This window comes from Biomphalaria glabrata, chromosome 5 (genome assembly GCF_947242115.1).
Source record: "Biomphalaria glabrata chromosome 5, xgBioGlab47.1, whole genome shotgun sequence".
NCBI lineage: Eukaryota > Metazoa > Mollusca > Gastropoda > Planorbidae > Biomphalaria > Biomphalaria glabrata.
The window spans coordinates 41,439,809-41,458,952 of record NC_074715.1 but is presented as its reverse complement, the minus strand read 5'-3'; the positions used below and the strand labels follow the sequence as shown (position 1 = coordinate 41,458,952).

The 19,144-nt window shown below is 37.6% G+C and overlaps 1 protein-coding gene across 7 annotated transcripts in view; it reads left to right on the top strand.

Moving 5' to 3' along the window:
- LOC106065004 (axotactin-like) overlaps positions 1–19,144 on the top strand; it is a 107,580-nt gene that overhangs the window by 52,170 nt on the left and 36,266 nt on the right. For all 7 annotated transcript variants that reach the window (XM_056029128.1, XM_056029126.1, XM_056029127.1 and 4 more), the window contains exons 4-6: positions 4,823–4,996; positions 6,559–6,807; positions 17,010–17,113. In XM_056029128.1, the coding sequence (XP_055885103.1) occupies positions 4,823–4,996; positions 6,559–6,807; positions 17,010–17,113 (527 nt within the window). The remainder of the gene's footprint in view (positions 1–4,822; positions 4,997–6,558; positions 6,808–17,009; positions 17,114–19,144) is intronic.

Sequence of the window (19,144 nt, the reverse complement as noted above, 5' to 3'; positions counted from 1 at the left end):
AGCCTGGGTGGCTGAGTTTTACAGCCTGGGTGGCTGAGTTTTACAGCCTGGGTGGCTGAGTTTTACAGCCTGGGTGGCTGAGTTTTACAGCCTGGGTGGCTGAGTTTTACAGCCTGGGTGGCTGAGTTTTACAGCCTGGGTGGCTGAGTTTTACAGCCTGGGTGGCTGAGTTTTACAGCCTGGGTGGCTGAGTTTTACAGCCTGGGTGGCTGAGTTTTACAGCCTGGGTGGCTGAGTTTTACAGCCTGGGTGGCTGAGTTTTACAGCCTGGGTGGCTGAGTTTTACAGCCTGGGTGGCTGAGTTTTACAGCCTGGGTGGCTGAGTTTTACAGCCTGGGTGGCTGAGTTTTACAGCCTGGGTGGCTGAGTTTTACAGCCTGGGTGGCTGAGTTTTACAGCCTGGGTGGCTGAGTTTTACAGCCTGGGTGGCTGAGTTTTACAGCCTGGGTGGCTGAGTTTTACAGCCTGGGTGGCTGAGTTTTACAGCCTGGGTGGCTGAGTTTTACAGCCTGGGTGGCTGAGTTTTACAGCCTGGGTGGCTGAGTTTTACAGCCTGGGTGGCTGAGTTTTACAGCCTGGGTGGCTGAGTTTTACAGCCTGGGTGGCTGAGTTTTACAGCCTGGGTGGCTGAGTTTTACAGCCTGGGTGGCTGAGTTTTACAGCCTGGGTGGCTGAGTTTTACAGCCTGGGTGGCTGAGTTTTACAGCCTGGGTGGCTGAGTTTTACAGCCTGGGTGGCTGAGTTTTACAGCCTGGGTGGCTGAGTTTTACAGCCTGGGTGGCTGAGTTTTACAGCCTGGGTGGCTGAGTTTTACAGCCTGGGTGGCTGAGTTTTACAGCCTGGGTGGCTGAGTTTTACAGCCTGGGTGGCTGAGTTTTACAGCCTGGGTGGCTGAGTTTTACAGCCTGGGTGGCTGAGTTTTACAGCCTGGGTGGCTGAGTTTTACAGCCTGGGTGGCTGAGTTTTACAGCCTGGGTGGCTGAGTTTTACAGCCTGGGTGGCTGAGTTTTACAGCCTGGGTGGCTGAGTTTTACAGCCTGGGTGGCTGAGTTTTACAGCCTGGGTGGCTGAGTTTTACAGCCTGGGTGGCTGAGTTTTACAGCCTGGGTGGCTGAGTTTTACAGCCTGGGTGGCTGAGTTTTACAGCCTGGGTGGCTGAGTTTTACAGCCTGGGTGGCTGAGTTTTACAGCCTGGGTGGCTGAGTTTTACAGCCTGGGTGGCTGAGTTTTACAGCCTGGGTGGCTGAGTTTTACAGCCTGGGTGGCTGAGTTTTACAGCCTGGGTGGCTGAGTTTTACAGCCTGGGTGGCTGAGTTTTACAGCCTGGGTGGCTGAGTTTTACAGCCTGGGTGGCTGAGTTTTACAGCCTGGGTGGCTGAGTTTTACAGCCTGGGTGGCTGAGTTTTACAGCCTGGGTGGCTGAGTTTTACAGCCTGGGTGGCTGAGTTTTACAGCCTGGGTGGCTGAGTTTTACAGCCTGGGTGGCTGAGTTTTACAGCCTGGGTGGCTGAGTTTTACAGCCTGGGTGGCTGAGTTTTACAGCCTGGGTGGCTGAGTTTTACAGCCTGGGTGGCTGAGTTTTACAGCCTGGGTGGCTGAGTTTTACAGCCTGGGTGGCTGAGTTTTACAGCCTGGGTGGCTGAGTTTTACAGCCTGGGTGGCTGAGTTTTACAGCCTGGGTGGCTGAGTTTTACAGCCTGGGTGGCTGAGTTTTACAGCCTGGGTGGCTGAGTTTTACAGCCTGGGTGGCTGAGTTTTACAGCCTGGGTGGCTGAGTTTTACAGCCTGGGTGGCTGAGTTTTACAGCCTGGGTGGCTGAGCAGACCAGGTGCTCGACTTGCTTGTCAAAAACTATTAAAGGCTTAAGACACTCCAGAATAGAGTCACGATCAAATCGTTAAATTATCGACCGAATATTCATTTATTAAGCCATAATTCAACTTTGATTACAATATTCTTCTTCTGTCTTAGACACTGCTTGCAGGCCGCGAGATGCTAAAACTAAAACACATGAACACAAAATGGGAGTATAAACACATGCACACAAAATGGGAGTATAAACACATGCACACAAAATGGGAGTATAAACACATGCACACAAAATGAGAGTATAAACACATGCACACAAAATGGGAGTATAAACACATACACGCAAAATGGCAGTATAAACACATGCACACAAAATGGGAGTATAAACACATGCACACAAAATGGGAGTATAAACACATGCACGCAAAATGGGAGTATAAACACATGCACACAAAATGGGAGTATAAACACATGCACACAAAATGGGAGTATAAACACATGCACACAAAATGGGAGTATAAACACATGCACACAAAATGGGAGTATAAACACATGCACACAAAATGGGAGTATAAATGAAAAGTACAAATGAATGTCAAATGAAATGAAGGCTCCGCTCACGCTACAAGCAAACAGTGATACGATGACTGCAATCAGTTAATGATTGGTTGTAGCATTCCCTAACCCCATACCACATGACTGCGCATGACTGTGCCTGATGATAATACAATACGATGTCAACATTTAGTCCCTCAGTCATGAATATTAAAGTCAGATCTTTGGAATAGAGTTCTATATTGCTTAGCTAAGTAATGTACTACAAAATAAATTAAAGATAAAATAATGAAAGCTGTTAACGATATAAACATTGTTACTCCTGCAATGTCTGCTGGCCTATTAATATGAAAACAAATAGATTTATAATGTAACTCTTACATTGTAAAAGCATTGCTGTTATAAACAAGATAAACTGAAAGGACTGGATGGTTGATATCCAGACACGAGATCTATTTATTTATTCTGCTTGTTTTAGAAAGCTGAGCTACCAGGTTCTTGATGAGCCGAGTTCTTCCCAAATTTTATTCTGTTTAAGCATCAACCAGCTCGATGTTTCTTCCAATCTCTCTTTTTTTTAAAGGATTATAAATCTCGACTATCAATAGCTACATCAACCCTAGCTCTGGCATTAGCGTATTTCTGTTTTATCAATCAAATGAGTTATCCCTCAACTGTTAGCATAACTTACATTATGAAAAATAAAATTTCTTGATATCTCATTAGATGCCTCTTAAAAACTGGCAGACGTCAAGTCCTACAGATACACTTATGTACATTCCTTCTTTATATTTACCTACGCCCCTTTTCCTAAAAAGATGACTTTCAAACCCACTACCTGAATATCTAATTATGTTTTCCTTCCCTTGTTCTGATAGGATTTTTCTGGTTCTGGCAACGTGAGAGTTCGTGGCCTACCATATACTCTATGAACTTTAAAAAAATGTCCCTTGTCATAGATTTTAAAGGTGTCGCTTTGTGTTAATTGTTAAATATTTTCAGAACATTATTGACCACTTTCTCGTCTGGTGTCAGATAAAATATACACTCGAAACCTTAAGATACATAATTGCACAGTTTCGTCTTTGTTCTGTTGTACTGACACCCAGGCTCGGAACGATGTCTGGTATTGATCCAACTAATTCCAGGGCATAAAACCTATCCCATTTTTTTTTACTACGGACCTCACAAATGAGCTGTCTAAGGAGAAGATCGTATTGATGGCCACAGGGGCGAGGAGTTGTTCTTGTAGCCACGTGATACAGCTCTCTGTCTGTAGATAGTATTGATTGATGTCAATGATACAGTGGATTCTCTGAGATGATGGCCATTCTTTCTGGTAGATGTTCTGTATATATGTCGTAAATTCTCCGTGTACGGACAGCCAAAACTATATTAAGACAATGTAATGGAATCTCGCAAAGCGTGTAAGACTATTAGTCTACCTATGCGTGCTTGGAGTCTGTAAATTGGGTATCAGTGTCAAAAGTCCGGGAAACTTATCTCTGAGACAGAAAAACGAGTTTCCAGTAGTATGTTATTTGACTAGCTTTAGTGTAGGAACTATAATATAAAAGATATAGCTTACTCACAGGTAATTTGTTTATATATTGGATGGTTTTGTTTGATATAATGAAGATATTTCATTATCACTAATATAGATCAAAAATATAAAAATAAATTTCTTTCGAAAAGGAAAACACACAATGTCCTAACACACACATACACACGATAGTCCCTAGTTCTAAAACCTTCTCGCTGTCATTTACTGCCGTCCTGCAAGAGCGGGTCCTAATGCACTGTTGAAATGCAATATATCTTTCTCTCCTAATTGGCGATGCCAACGTTGATTTGATTTCCATTAAACTAAATTAGTTTTTAGATTTTTAACTTTAATTTGTGTTGTGTAAAAAGAGCATGCATTCTCCTATAATTCAATACCAAATATAACATTTTCTGATAATAAACAAAAAGGTTTTTGAAGTTTAATCATAACAGGAAAGTGAAATACAAATGAGCAAAACGAATAATACTATCGGAATGAGTAGAATAATTACTGAGAGAAATTCTATATATAGGCCTATAATATAATATGTGTGTGTGTCTGTGTGTTTGTACACACACTGAAAATAACAATACAAATCATTATAATTTATTAAATTCTCCTTAAAAGGCCCAAACCTTTAAAGACTACTTTTGTTTTGCTTCTGTGTAAGAGTGAGATAAAACGGAAACAGAGAGTGAGCGAGAAAGAGAGAAAGAGTGAGCGAAAGAGAGAGAGAGAGTGAGCGAAAGAGAGAGAGAGAAATTGTTGATGTTTTACCACTAACTCACTATAGCTGAATCCTTTTAACCGCCTGTTATTAGACACTGTAGCCTAGTTCTTTTTTCCCCAGTCATTACAGAAATTAACTTTTCAAAACACCAAATGCAATTGTGTTTCTCCTTCTCTCCCTAGCTCTCAACAATGACCAGTGGCACTCTGTGGACTTGTATATTGACCCAGCCAAGGCCGAGATGAGATTGACACTAGATGGGGAAATATCAAGGGAGTCAATTAGAGGCTATTCCTGGGGAAACGCCCACAGCGTCTTGAAATGGAGTCAGCTCACTACAGTCGTCTCCATCGGAGGTGAGACTTGTTCTTATGACAATCAAGTCATCCGCATTATAACATAACACAATTATGAGTTGACTGAAAAAGTCATTACAATTCATTCTAAATGAAATTATGACTTCGTGGAATTTTGAGAACAGTAGATCCATTCTTCTTCATCCTTTAAGCAATACCTGCGAATCGGATAGACTAGTTGACTTAACGAGTAAACACATTTATGTCTTAATATAGACTAGTCGACTTAACGAGATAACTCATTTATGTCGTGATAAAGGAAATTCAAATGGTATTGAAACAAAGTGGTTCGAGAAGTCCATCTGTCACCTCTCTGTAAGACAAAGTATCCCTCCCCCCTCCCCCCCATCTCTTTTTGTCTTCCACTTCATATGTAGTTATTTTTTACAAAGCTTTTATAAACTCACTCTGTCTTGTACAAAGTTTTGAACAAGTTATTTCTACCACATTCATTGTCGTATCCAGTTGAAACTTTATAATAATAATAATAATAAGGCTTGTCTTCGAGTCCGAAAATTAATGAGGAATGCAGTTTTTCTCGTGGATACTCAGCCTCAGCTGTGACCTACATATCTTGCCACATCCATGGCAAACATAATCCTTGTCCGCTGGTGACACAATTATTTATTGCACCTAACAAAACGTGAATCAACTAAAAAAAACAACAATTGGTCAATTAATTACTGGCAATTAATTCTTTTGTTTGATATTGAAAAAAGGAAATATATCGATAGATGCTTGTAAATGTCGAGTTCTTTGACTCAGATAAGCTATTTTATTATAATAAGCTACTATATTATTTGTATATTTTGCTTGTTACATAACCTGGCTGGCCTGGCTCATTTGCATTTCGTGGACCTCGAGCCCAAACTAATGTGGATGTGTGTGAAGGATTACGTTCACTTACTTAAAATGTGCAATGCATGATCCACTTTCAATAACAGTACAACACTTTACAAAGCCGATACCTTGTACGTCCTAGCTGATAGTTATTACGTCATACCTTACAAACAATTTGTTCTCTGTGTTGTATCTTCTCCAAAATCAACTGGCTTGCAGATCGCCTATGACGATGATATAAGTCAAACATTACTAAGATACACTAAAATGACACAGTGTAGATATCCTTGACTTGAGTATCTACTTGAAATAATAAATCTAGATACAGTAAATACAGTTCAAATACACGAGACTATATAATTAATGATGATAGAATAAAACTAAAACCAACTTTGTACCTTAACTAACGTCATTGAACTCATTCTGACTAAATACGAGGAAAAACTACCTCCTTAAATAATCTCGTCCACAAAAATCTCTAGAACCTCCCTTTCATTTCCATTCTATCTTAGCCTTCACCTTTCTCTTTTCCCGACTTTTTGTGACCTCACCTAACTCACGCACATTCATGATCATCTGATCATGCGACGTCACATTCTTGCGACTAGCCTTGACCTTGTATCCCGCATATACATTTAAGCTTGACAGTATTCTAAATTTATGTACTTCTATCTACAAAGTACTATTACGAAAAGTTCTTTGAAAAAAATATTCATTTACAGATGCTAAACCTCGGACACCAAGCACGGCGCCTCCTTTTGTCGGTTGCATCAGTGACATCTATTATGATCTACCAGACGGTACCCCCAAGGCACCCAACTACAACGTGACCCGGTCCGTGGATATTGGCTGTTTGGATCTATGTGAAGGTGCCAGGTCCTGCAACCTTGGCAAATGTATTAACAACTATGTCAACATTACCTGTGACTGTTACGGCACAGACTTTGAGGGACCATTCTGCGATATTGAAGGTAAAGAAACAATGAACAGTACCTAGATTAATTGTTTCCGTATGTCTTTCACATTTAGAGGGTCGCTATTTTAACCCTTAAAGTTTACGCAATAGACGAATTTGTAATAGCAGTATTAGAGATTTTCATCCGTGGTGGGCAAAACTATAAATAGCTAACTGAACAGAATAGAGGAAGTGTTGTTTTTTTTCCTTAAGTTCTCTTAATCTTATTAGCTCTTCCTTTTGTAGCTTTATTAAAAATATAGTTGGCAACATTGAAAGTTGATTGAACCATGAACAATCTTTTAAAACGTTAAATTGACCAAATTACAACTAAATTGTTGCTGGGTGTAAGTGTATGTTACTATAAAACTTAGCAGTTAAGCTGATTAAAAACAAAAGATTTTTAAAAAATTTGGTTTGAAGAACTTTCGACACTATTGTGGTTTAAAAAAAGCTCTTTAGAAAAATAAATTATTCCCAATTTTAAATGTCTTATCATAATAACGGAAAAAAAAATAGAAATAAAAAACACAATGAGCTGATGTTCGGAACTTTGTTTTATCTCTTACTCTAATATTTGAGCCAATGTGTTGGAGTCCGAGGATATGAAAGAGTGAAGCGTTTCTCGTAATAAATAAATCAAATTTCATTCATAAGTTGAACTGTTAGGTTGGATTAAATTTTATTTTATTTTACAGTAATAATAAAGCGAATGTCTTCGAGGCCATTAGTAATAAAACGAATGCCTATAAGTCCGTTGACTAAGGAAAAGTTCAGTATTTCACGCAACAAAGAAACCAATTCACGTTTACAGTTGAATCCTTTACTATGGGAAGAATAGAACAATAAAGAACTTTGGCTGTTTTTTTCCACTCTGTGCAGGTATCATTTTTCCTCTGTCCATTTTTATTTCTGTCACGTCCATCGAGTATCAAAGGTCGTTTTCTCTCTACCCCCCCCCCCACCTCACCCCCCATTCATATGATGACATGTAGAAAGAGAAACTGCCTTCAGAGAGAGCGCTGCCTCTCTCGAGTGGGGTTGAGTTCACCTCTCTACGTTGACTTTGCCCAGCGCAGTATTCATAAAACAATTATAATAAATGTAAATTATCGCAACAGTTGTCCAAACATTATCTTCAAGAATAACAGCTCTCTGACATGACCATGCTGGGCTGGGCTTTACTGGCATTCGTTTCCTTGACATTAGCTCATAATGTGCTGGGGCATCAACAAGTCCATCCACTGTGGAGGGTTAGGCTGACCCAGACATGCGCAGTTATCGCGCACACGTCTCATCAAAAACTAGCCAGAAGGAGATAAATGTCTGCTATTCCAAGTTTTCAGTACTGTGGACAGTGGGGTGTGATTGGTTGGTAGGAACTGGACAACCGTACTTAGATCTCATGTTTACTCAAAAAGTCATTAGTGATTGCCGATCTAAGTGATGGAGCATTACCATCTCCCTGGAGTTTCAACCTTTATTTGAAATACAATTACAAGAACAAGAATTGGATTTCTTTCTCTGTCTCAGTCTTTCTTTGACCTCAACGTCTTTTAATATTGTTTATAATCATTTGATTATACATAATCATGACTGTATCGCTATATTCAAATGAAGTCTTTGTTTCAAAAAATTTCCGGGAAAAGAATGCAAACAAAAAAAAAATCAATTCTATGGTTTAAAAAATAAGCAATCCCTCTAGAAATCAATGCCAGCAAAGAGTTTTCAGATATTATTGTAATGCAACAGAGCACGCGGCATATCACTTTGTTCCCCCTTATAGCGAGGACATAAAAAAAAAACAATTACCTTGACTGCCTATTATACAAGAGTTATCGATCTCTGTATTTGACGTTTAGTCTTCCAAGGTTGAGTCGTTATGGATTTTCATATGTTTAAATAACAAAGTAGGTGCTGTGGGAATCTCGAAGTGGTATCTGACCACGGCTTTCTCTACTACGCAAATGTGTTTTGGTCTGCGAGATGGATTCTTTGATCTAGGATATCGTGTTTGTTTTTGGCAGGAACTTTAGGCGACCGATAGATAATTAAGTTCTAAAAATAGAATGGTTTCAGTGACGTCGGTTGCTTGCTTTTGATCCCGTAATGGACTGACCAGCGGTCACCTCTTCCTTACCAATACAAGAATCTTGTGAAAACGTTGCTATTCTCGGACTGTAGCCTAATGCTAGTTATCTCTCATCTAGCTCTCTCAAATCTCCAGATACACAAGATTTGAGGTTGATCTAAACAGCTCCGAACTACCAGAGTAACGTAGTGTTTTTATTTATTCAAATTTTGATTTCTCTACAGCAGTGATTCTCAAACTGTGTTCCGCGAGGCCTGAAAAGTTGTTCCGCGAACTACTGGAATAATTAACTAGTAGGCCACCACGTGAAGTAATATCTTTAAACAAAATAGGCAAAGCGTTTCGCTAACTACTCAGAATGTGCGAAGTGTTCCATTAAGGAAAATGTTTTGGGGAAAACTACTCTACATAATCTTATTTTAGATCTATGCATTTCTCCCAGCGAGTCTATATAGTAGGCCAATTTAGTACATAATCTTATTTTAGATATATGCATTTCTCCCGGCGAGTCTAAATAGTAGGCCAATTTAGTACATAATCTTATTTTAGATATATGCATTTCTCCCAGCGAGTCTAAATAGTAGGCCAATTTAGTGTCTCTTGTTTTGTCTTAAATAGCTGTCTGGCTTCGACCGATTACTCAGAAGATGTTTGTGTGTTTTGTACGGGTGTATTATTTGCAATCACGAACTAACACTATCACAAGAACAAGCGAAGAACTAAATCCAGACCGTTGAATAACTTGATCAAAATTTAATACGTAAAGGCCACAGTACAGTCTATGTCCATAATACGATGTTATCACCTAGAAGTCCTAATTAGCGCTGAATAATATTAACGTAGACAAGCTAAGCCCACTATCCGTGACGTCATTAAATGTAGCATTTAAAGTCCGTTATCTATGGTGCGTCGCAATGCTAAGTATCTAAGACTTTCATTAAAAAAGTAGCACTCGGATTTTTCATTTAATGATAATGACATCACCTTTGTAAACAACAATTTATGGAGAAAGACGCAACAAATAGTGAAATGAATAAATGTAATGAACACAAAGTATTTGATTTTCTTCTCACACATCTCATTGACGACAATAATGTAACATTCTATTCAGAGAATTACTTTGTCCCGTGTTTTAATAACAGCGCAAACAAGTAATTCGATTTAATTATCCTCCAGTTTCCTGTCGAAATGTCACCACGACACTGTCAGGCGTTGACCTTATCTCACTTCTGCATTCTGGGTTGAGTCTACTTCAATACACTGTCCCTACGCAAAGACCCATGCGCCATTTCCAAAATTACTTTGTTATCGAGGATCTGTGCAGTCGGTCTGTAGAAGGGAATGTGAACGGAATTCAGAGATTGCGTCTGGCATTGCAGGGGCAAGGTCACTTCAGTTAGTTCCCCCATCTGACAGACTTTGCAGACGACTGAAATCGATTTCAGAGTGACAGCTTTTGAATGAAAGTGAAAGAATACATGCAGCTAGTAAAGTAGTTATCTACAAAGACATTCACCTCTTTTGTTTTTAAGATTCACAATTATTATTTTTATTATTTTTATAAAAACATCACCAATACAATACAAACTATTATATATTTCTAAGTTACCACTGACTGACTGATTGATCAAAAGATCTATTAAAAAACAATGTCGCATGAAATTTCGTACACAGTTTCTTTTACATCCTAGCCGCTTGCTAAGAACCGGCTGAAAACAGTAGTTTTGTGTGGAATGTCTGTCCGTCCGTCCATCCGACCGTCCGTCCGTCCTGTTTAGATCTCATAAACTAGAAAAGATAGTAAAAATCCAACATCATAATATTTTAGACCATTCAAAGTTCTGATGCAACGGCTACTTTTTTCTTTTCTGAAAGCGAAAAATCTAATTTTTTAAATCACTTATGCAAGCAGTTTTTTTTTCATAAAAATACACCACTATTACAACTATTCACTATTAATAGTAACAAACACGGAAGGCTCTTTAGTAGGGGAGATGACAATGTACCATATTTTTAACACATTTATGCAAATGGTTTTAGATTTTTGGTCAAAAATTTTTTTCACATTTGTATTTCTAAGTTATGTAAGTTCTGTCATACTAACTACTACATTTACACACAAAAAAATGTTAACTTTTTTTTAAAGAGAAAAAAATCTATTTAGTATGCATATAAGTTGGACATAATTTAAAACAACAATTTATTAATGGTTTTTCATATTCATGTTTTACACTAGACACAGAAAACAGAACCAAACGAATTTTTTTTTTCGAAATGTTTTTTTCTTGAGGATTTGAATAAGCGATTGACCCTTTACAAAACAAGTAGATCAATTAGATATTCAATATAAGACATCAGTTAGACCAGGTTCACATCTAACTTCACATTCACCAATGCTTTAGACCGCTTCTTTCTCCATTCTTCTCTGTCTTTTGTCTTTGATAGAACTTCATTCTGATGTTCTTTCTGAAAATATTGATACCGGCCTTTTAACCTGCCTGGGTGGTCCACTTCGGGGCCGATTTTGAGTTTGTTTCACACAAACTGTCTTTGTAACCTTGTATTTTCTGTATTTCTCCAAAAGACCGCAGTCTATATATAATGCATAAATAGAAATAGCACGCTAATTACGTAGCAATCTTTTTTTTCTTTTTCCCTAAGTCTACTTATTTTTAATATGCCTTACGTCATTTCCGCCTTCTTTCAGACGTCAAAATAAAAAAAAATAGCAGCAATTAAAAGATAGATCTAGAGTCTTCTTCTCATGATTAAAGGAAACAAGAAAAAAAGTGTTTAAACTATTCATAGATGCTATTTATAGATTCAAAAGCTGAAAAGTGTATGATGAATGGTCAACCAATCGGAGGATGCTAAAAAAAGTGAAGGGTTGTCTTTGTAATTAAAAAAAAAAGGCCGAAAAGTGTGAAAGCGGGTGTTTTTGTGTGTGTAGGAAGGGGTTACGTTAAAAAAATAACACAGGGCAGGGTATATTAAGTATTCAGAAGCCGAAGAAATGTCAGAGATTGTACATAGGACTAACTTTTTTGTTGTGGGCCGCGGGATACACATTTGAGACCAAAAGAAAATCTGCTGCCGATGACAAACACAGACGACGAAAAGAAAATCTAAATCGACCACCTGCGGACAATGGTTATGCTTGCCCTGGATGTGGCAAAAAAAAAAAAAAAATTACATGTTTCGCTTTCGCCGTTGCATCAGAACTTTGAATGGTTTAAAATATTATGATGTGGATTTTCACCATCTTTTCTAGTTTACGAGATCTAAACGGGACAGACGGACAGACAGGCCACACAAAACTAACAGCGTCTTTCCCCCTTTCGGGGGCCGCTAAAAATTGTAATCCCAAACTCGAACCCTTCCCCTTCCCTAGTCAGGAAGAAAATCATTTTGTCCCAATGGTGTCATGGGGGAGGGTGCAGGAAAACTTGTTACTTTTCAATCAAAGCACTCAGTTCGAAGGTCACATTAACAAAAATGTCATTTGAAAATAAATACATTTTACTTTCTCTGACTGCTGCCTGCAGCCATCTTTTGTTTGTTCAATCTTTTATCTGATAACTTTTTAGATCTAGAACCTATTTCTATTCTTAGCGCTTGTTTAAACCATGCTGGAATTTTTTAGTACTTGTTTTTAACTGTAATGTAATGCATGGGAAACAGTTTAAGGACTGACAATGACATAACGTTTAATTTTAACAGTAAAAAGTGAGAAAAAATATACTCTAGATCTAAATTAATGTTCTCTCGAGAAACATACTTTTCGCTATTACTCGAATAAAAATATGCATATAAGATATTATTAACTGGCAATTGGCGCACTTTTATTTACTGCTAGTCTAAGCAGTAGAATTTATTTGGACACAACGATTATTTATTTATGACTTTGTGGCATATTCCCGTGGTCAATCTTGGCATTTAAACTTATAAGTAAACTTTAGATCTAGGTTTGTGGTGATAAAATAAGAGAAACACACCACCAGTACTTGACTCATGTCCTACTTTAGCTAATTAGAAAGTGGTACTATACCACTAATAAGCTACTACTGTATTACTAATAAGCCAGTTATTGAGCTGTTGTTAACTAGAGCGATTATTTCACCACAGTTTCATACTTTTCGCAATCAGATATGTCTCGAATTCATTTCTGTTCGTTCAGATTATTTACGTTGTTTGTATTCCTGAATGGTTTCAGTTGTATAATAAGGATAACTCTTCTACCTTCAATGCAAAACCTCAATTTAGGAATTACATTGTTGATTTCATTAGGTTCCTTAAATAATGAATGCTTTCTGAGCGTCCGAAGATTTGTCTTTGAACGTTGTGTATCTCCCGTTCTGCGGAGTCAGGGGATAATTTAATTTTGTATTCCTTATACTTTGGCTAAAATTACATTGTGACACTAGCCATTGTCTGGTCGCCTTGGTCATTGGCTCGGACAGATGCATGCAGATCTCCATAGACTATCGTAATGAATCCACACAACTATGAATTTCTTGGTGAAGGTCAAGGTCAGGGAATCGAATCTGAGCATAGAATGTTTCATACACTGATAACAGTAAGCTGTAACTCTACTTGAGAGATTTTAACATTCTACTGCAAGGGCGCATAGTCTTTTTATTTTTCTTTGAATATTATTCATTTTATGTTCAATTTTAACTCAGGAATGCTCTCGTTGACTCGTTATCTATCCTTACGTAATTATTTACAAGAATTTTTTTTTTAAAGTAAAATAGCCATTGCAATCTAATGGGCAGATGATGTAGGCCTAAAGATCATCTGTTTCTAAAGCCGACGGTTTAAGAGATTGTCATGTGGCTAGCACAACGACTTTACTTTCCAATAAGTACCAATATAGCAGTCTTAGTCTTAATGTCAGGTATCCATTAGAGTTGAGTGGACTCCTAAAAATCCCGAAACTCAAACTTCCAGTCTTTACCAAGATTCACCCGAGAATTAGAACGCTATAATAACTTTTGTGTGCCAGAATCTAAAGTTAAGTTGTCAAGAAATGATTAAGGTGCCAAATGTGACATTCTTCACCCATTCGATTATAGCTAAGGTTATGTAGAACCAACCTCAGTTTTTACTGTAGGGTCAATATAAGTTGTGTACTCTTGTGTAATGAAGTAGACAATGAATGTACCTTTGTCTTGTCTGTGGTCTAACGAATAATCAGTGTATGCCCCTGAACTGAATCTCATATTACCTCCATCAAGTGACCTCTATGTTCTAGGTTTTTATTCATCCCAAATTCAATCTTTGATTAGGTATGAAACACTTCAGAATTCACATAGTTCCTAAAGTGATCTTTGATCAGTTCCATGATTTGATGATAAAAATAAAGAAATGGTTAAAAATATTTACCTCGTAGATTTGTTTATTTTTACAATACCTCTATTCAAGTCAACTTGATGTAGATTTAAAAAATTGAAAAATATAATATCGAAATAATTTAGAAAGCAGTTGTTATTATAACGTCGTAGATGTCAAATATGGGCATGCTATATTAGATATACTAAGTTAGTATTAGGCGATTTTGGGACTTCATGGGTTTTTTTTCCTAATGACCGCGATGTTAAAAACGGATACCCTTCTTTGCAGTAACTACACATTGATTTGAGATTTATTGAACTCATTTCGTGTTGTTTGTTGTGAAGTTTTAATAATAAGTTCAGTTTAAGATTGAAGTACTATTCAGGGCACAAGTCGTCCACAAGTTACCTCTTCAGAACAAGTTCAGTTATACTGCAATTTGTATTCCTTATATAGTTTTCTATAGATTTATATTAATGTATTTATTTCTCTCTTTTCTTCAGCATTCTCTCTTTCATTCATTCCCATTCTCTGTGACCCATGTGTTCCCTTTACTCTTGACAATCTTCCATTCTAATCCCTGTATAAATCAAATCCAAAGAATGACTCACACAGTTCCATACATCATCATTCGAGACGCTGAGACCAGTACATTTGTGTCATTCGTCTTCACTGACCAGCTGCCCAAACAAACCTCCATAATGTTCATGTTGGTGCTTTGTAACTGACCATCATAACGATCAGTACAGTACTCACTGACCTCCATAAATATAATATTGTTACTAACCAAATGACACACACACCCTCCACAACAATCATGATGTTATTATTAGATTATCCTCATAAACACTAGGCTGATTTTTTACAAAGCTTATATCAGCCTACTCTGTCTGTCTGTCTGGACAAATGTTTGTACACGTTATTTCTCCGAACAAGGGAAAGAAATTGTACTTGATAGAAGTGGTGGTATAAGCGGAATTAGTCCCCTTTATAGGTCGCCGCTCTAAATTGCAACAAACAATATATAACTAAACAATCTTCTCTGGTCACAAGTACTTCACTAGCAGAGTAGTTAGCACTCCATTTTCCCACTGGTCCAGATAAGTGATAGGATCATGGCGTATTGAGAAAGCTAAAATCATGAAATTGCGCTAAACAAAAACAATTGGTAAAAAATATTATTAATCGCACAGATTTGTTATTGTTAGTCTAGTCCTATTACAAATTTAATCACATGACCTATCCAAACTAATTGATACAACTACACTTTATTTTTTTTTTTAAATTACTTTTCTATTTAGCACACCTCCCTGAAAAAAAACAACACATCATGTTGTTACTATCCACCTACCCCCCCCCTTTTTCAACATCATCAAACGCCCACCCTTCGCAATTATGTTGTTACTATCAAACTGATTCTACTTCCCCACCATCAGGGAGTTACGATCAAACTCAAAACGACCCTCTTCCACCCGGTATTTATAGAACTACATAGGTATATCTTCTGATATTTTACTACTGGTGAATGACATGACACAATCTAATTCCACTTCAACTGGCCCTGGAGAATGACAAGGTTAAACTGACCTGTGCCCAGCATCTAGTACTCGACATCTCTCGAGGCTCTGCTGGGGGAATAAGTCAAAACCAGCAACTCATTTCTCTGCTGTGGCGAATGGCTGTCATAAGCCTGATAGGCTGGCAGGGAATAGATTGAAGGAGTAAGGGTCGGTCTGGTCGACACAGGCAATCAAAATATTGACTAGAGTGCCCAGTGCGTGGGGTTGTCTTGGAGGAGGGCAGCTTTGATAACACGGCATCGCCGCTTTCACTTCATAACTGAAGAATGGTGGCTTCTGATCTAGATCTACGTGATTTTCTCTAGACAAAGTTAGGTTTTAACAACTTAAAAACGACTTTGCGCAAAATAAAGGCCTACATTTTTGTTCATGCAAATTCTGTTCTATTTCTTTTTGGCTTCCAAGCACACAAAAAAAAGTAAAATGATCATGATGCTCTTAATTTGTTTTTCTTTAGGAAAAGCTACAATGAACATAATTAGACACTAAATCTGATAAGTTCCATAAGAAAAAGCACGTATTCATCTTGGTAGTTATTGATAACACATTATAACACAACCTTTTGTAATAACTCTCTTCATTGATTTGCCTTTCTGCTTCTGAATAATTCTTGTTCTCTCTCGAGACATTCGAGGTTGACCTTGACATTTAACTAATAATATTTACAGAGATGATTTTAATCTCAGTGAGAGATCGGGGAAGTGTTTCCAGACGATAATAGTTGCCCTTACATTGATTTATTGGTCTTTTTATCTTTCTTTGTGGCCTTAAGTCATTACACTACACGATAAAATTATATATCTACAAAAACGAATTAAAAAAATAGAAAGAATAAAAAGAAACTATTTTTTAAAATATTTATAAACATTTAGTACTGTTCAGTTTTGGGGATCACAGACAACTATAGTATTACGATTGTAGGTTGCTGTGTAAAACAAAACATTATACACGGATCTTTGTAGCAAACACAGTGTGGATAGATCCATTTGTTGCGAAATTATTGGACTTCAACGCTCATTCTCCATTTGTAAATAAACATTGGTCAAGAGAGAGTAATGTATTTTGAAATTGAAATGACAACACCAGCACCACCACCCACATGAACCTCTTGACTTGTGGGATACAATGGGAAATATGTATGTCTCGTGCTAAGTTTAACTAAGGCAATGACATTGTTACATTTGTTTGTATGTTGTATGTGTTATGTTGCAGCCTCGACTACTGTAACGTTTCGTGGATACGAGTATGTCGCTTATCAGCTGTACTCAGATGGCAGGCGGTTTATGGATAGCACCAGGGTCTCTTTGGAGTTTAAGGTAATGTGTGTCTGTTGTAATTAGAATGGATGAATGGGTGAGTAGATGGATAGATAGATGGAATGAATTGAAGGATGGATGAATTAATGGGTGGGTAGATGGATAGATAGATGGAATGAATTGAAGGATGGATGAATGAATGGGTGGTTAGATGGATAGATAGATGGAATGAATTGAAGGATTGATAAATGAATGGGTGGGTAGATGGATAGGTTAATAGATGGAATGAATTGAAGGATTGATGGATGAATGAGTGGGTAGATGGATAGATAGATGGAATGAATTGAAGGATGGATGAATGAAGGGGCGGATAGATGGATAGATAAAGGGATTGTATGAAGGATGAATGGATGAATAATCTAGTTCACTTTTAATTATCGTTTACCCAATAACCATTTTAAAAGCCATTCATTCTCTGCTCGTCTCATATAGAAGAACTACTAAAGTAAAAAGCTCTATGGTACTTTCTGTATCAGGTATCAGGGTAATAAGTGTTTGGTTATTAAAGTTACATTAGGTCCTACTTTTTGCTTCTTAATATTCCCATACAATTTTAAACCCAAAACAACTTTTTGTCCATACATTTAAGTGGACGTTAACCAGATATTGTTTCTAGATCTATTCATAGAACAGTTTCAAACATTTCTTGATTCCCATTGTCCTTCTTATATTGAAATCTCCTAAGACACCGGAGTCTGGACCAGACTAAGATCTGTTATTGACTTTCGCGTAATGAGAAACTGAAAAGGTTTCTGGTTTTGACTGCTGGACTAGCATAGATGTTAAATGTTGTTTCTAGCACGTTACTGCCCTTTACATTATGGGTGTTTTAAATTGACAGATTTTTTTTTTATTTTTTAGATTATTAGTTCTTTAAGCTTTAGAGCGAATGTATGTTGCATTAACTAAATAGTCAGTTGAATGTGATGAATATATACAGGTACCATGCCTAATGTGCCTATGTTTATAAAATTGTTTTACATATGTCGGATGCTCCTTCAGAAATCTACTTCCTAGTCCAAGCCTCCCGCAGGACGACGGAGGTTGGCAGCGGGAAAGGCATTAACATGGGACTATCGAGACAACCGAACGACAGCCCAGCGCGCATACGACCAAGCAGCCATTCTATATACGCAATATCTCTACATATAGGTGTGCTGGCCGTTTGGGCGACTTATCTATCAATTCAATGTTTTCTTTTCAATCTTTGGAATCGAAGACATTGCCATGATCTTCGTATATTATACATAAAAGGTGTTTCTTCAAAGATAATCACATAATATGCAAATCGACGTGTTAATCTAGTCGTGCATGTAAAAGAGAGACTGAAGCTCTGCTAAGTGATTCGTTTTCATGGCTGAGTTAAGCAACCCGCCCCATGCTGTGATACATTTTGTAGGAATAAGTGGGGAAAAATACTATCAAGTTTCTTTAATATTACAGTAACTCGTTATAGTCGGTTGTAGGGAGAAAGTAATAGATAGTAGACTGTATCTTATCTTATATAATACAAAGTAATAGATAGTAGACTGTATCTTATCTTATATAATACAAAGTAATAGATAGTAGACTGTATCTTATCTTATATAATACAGACGTTACTTCAAAAAAAGAAGATAATTACATCCTACGCGTAATGCATTTAGTCATGCATATTAACCAATGACCTACATTCTGCCAAGTCACTGGTTTTCCTGGCTAGCTCAGGCAACCTATTCACTGCTCTAATAACACTAGGGAAGAAGAAGGAGCATCTGTACAAATTTGTCCTAGCATAACAGTAGACTTGATATATGTCTACATTTCGCATTATATTTCAAAATTTGATTAAAATTGAATTTTGTTTTTATTAATGTATCTCTTTTGTTTTCCTGTTGCAGCATAGATTTCTACATTGTTTATTCCCCCTAGACCCTCCTACTGGTTTGTGTATTGTTTCTACCCTCCCCAGACCCTCCTACTGGTTTGTGTATTGTTACTTCACCCTAGACCCTCCTACTGGTTTGTGTATTGTTTCTACCCTCCCCAGAC